The 1,420-nt window shown below is 54.0% G+C and overlaps 1 protein-coding gene across 1 annotated transcript in view; it reads left to right on the forward strand.

Moving 5' to 3' along the window:
* LOC104282019 (protein-arginine deiminase type-4-like) overlaps window positions 1-293 on the forward strand; it is a 6,984-nt gene extending 6,691 nt beyond the window's left edge. Inside the window, exon 12 of the mRNA XM_009880086.1 lies at window positions 261-293. Coding sequence (XP_009878388.1) covers window positions 261-293 — 33 coding nt within the window. The remainder of the gene's footprint in view (window positions 1-260) is intronic.
* Window positions 294-1,420: the final 1,127 nt, after the last annotated feature.

Here is a 1,420-nt window from a genome sequence, read left to right on the forward strand (position 1 = left end):
CCTCTCGGTGATGCTGCGCGGTGCCGCTCGGACAGCGTTTTGCCCCCTGCAGCACTTTGGTTAAAGGGGAGAGGAAAAAAAACGTGCTGCGGGGGGTTATATGCGCCCTGGCATGTGCGAAAATGCACGTGTGCGTGCCCCCAAACCACACGTGGGGATAGGCATGCGCTAAAAATGGGTGCGCAGGCACAAAAACACACGCGCGCGCAGGGAAATGCACCTGCATGCACGCACTAAGTCACAGGTGCATCTGTACACAGAAATGCAGGCATGCAAAAAAGAGATACAGGTAAAGCCACCACGCAAGCATGCAGAAAAGCACGCGTGCGTGCGCCTAACGAGAGGTGCGTGCCCCAAAATGTGTGTGCATGCACAAAAACACAGCTGCACGCAGAAAAATGCACCTGCATGCATGCAAAAAAAGCGCATGAAAATGCACGTGTGCGCACAAACCCACACATGCGTGTGTCCACAGACATGCGAAAAAAGGGGCATGTGTGCAAAGCAACCACGCACGCATGCGGAAAAGCAAGCGTGCACATGCCTAAAGAGAGGTGCATGCAGGAAAATGCACGTGTGCGCACAAAAAGCCACACGCAGGCACAAAAAGCACGTAGGTGCATGCACAAACCCATCCATGCACGTGCAAAAATCCGCATGCGTGCAAAGCCAGGCATGCACAGGAAAAACTGCGTGTGCAAAACCACGCACGCACGCGTAAAACGGTGCATGCACACACTAAAACTCACACAGCTGCACAAATCCATGCGCGTCCGCGGCGGAAGCGCATACCCGCATGCGCCCAACCGCAGCCGCGGGGAAACAAAAACCCGCAGCCGCGCGCGCACCGAGCGCACAGCTACGCATGCGCCGCCCCGAGATTGCAGCCCGCCTGCAACTATCGAAGGGAAATATTTGGGATGGGGGGAAGGAATATTCTGGGATGGAGGACGGTGCCCTCGGAGGGACTGGTGATGCTGGATGCGGGGAGGACAAAGCATCCCCCGCGCTTGGCTTAAATGACTTAAATTTTAATTAAAAAAAAAAAAGAAAAGAAAAGAAACATAAAGGCGGGGGCGGATAAAGCGAGGGGAGCGCGGGGGGGTACACAATGACGTCCTTTATTTAAACATTTACTCCAAGAAATATAAAAAACACCCCCTGAAGACGACAACGACAGCGCTAACCCAGGACCCCGCGCAGCTGCCGGGCGAGTTCTTCCCACCCCCTCCCGCCTTCCGCTGCTTTTATTCCTTGAGTTTTCTCCGAAAATATAAGTTTGCCGGCGGGCGGGATGAACCAAAACCCTGCTTTTTTTTTTTTTTTTTAAGGGTTGGGGGTGTAAAAGTGGGGGTTTTGGTGTTTTTCTCCACCCCCTGTTTTAGCGGGGGCTGTGGCAGCGTCTGCTTGTGCCCCAATC

The sequence above is a fragment of the Charadrius vociferus genome, unplaced genomic scaffold, assembly GCF_000708025.1.
Source record: "Charadrius vociferus isolate BGI_N301 unplaced genomic scaffold, ASM70802v2 scaffold1592, whole genome shotgun sequence".
NCBI lineage: Eukaryota > Metazoa > Chordata > Aves > Charadriiformes > Charadriidae > Charadrius > Charadrius vociferus.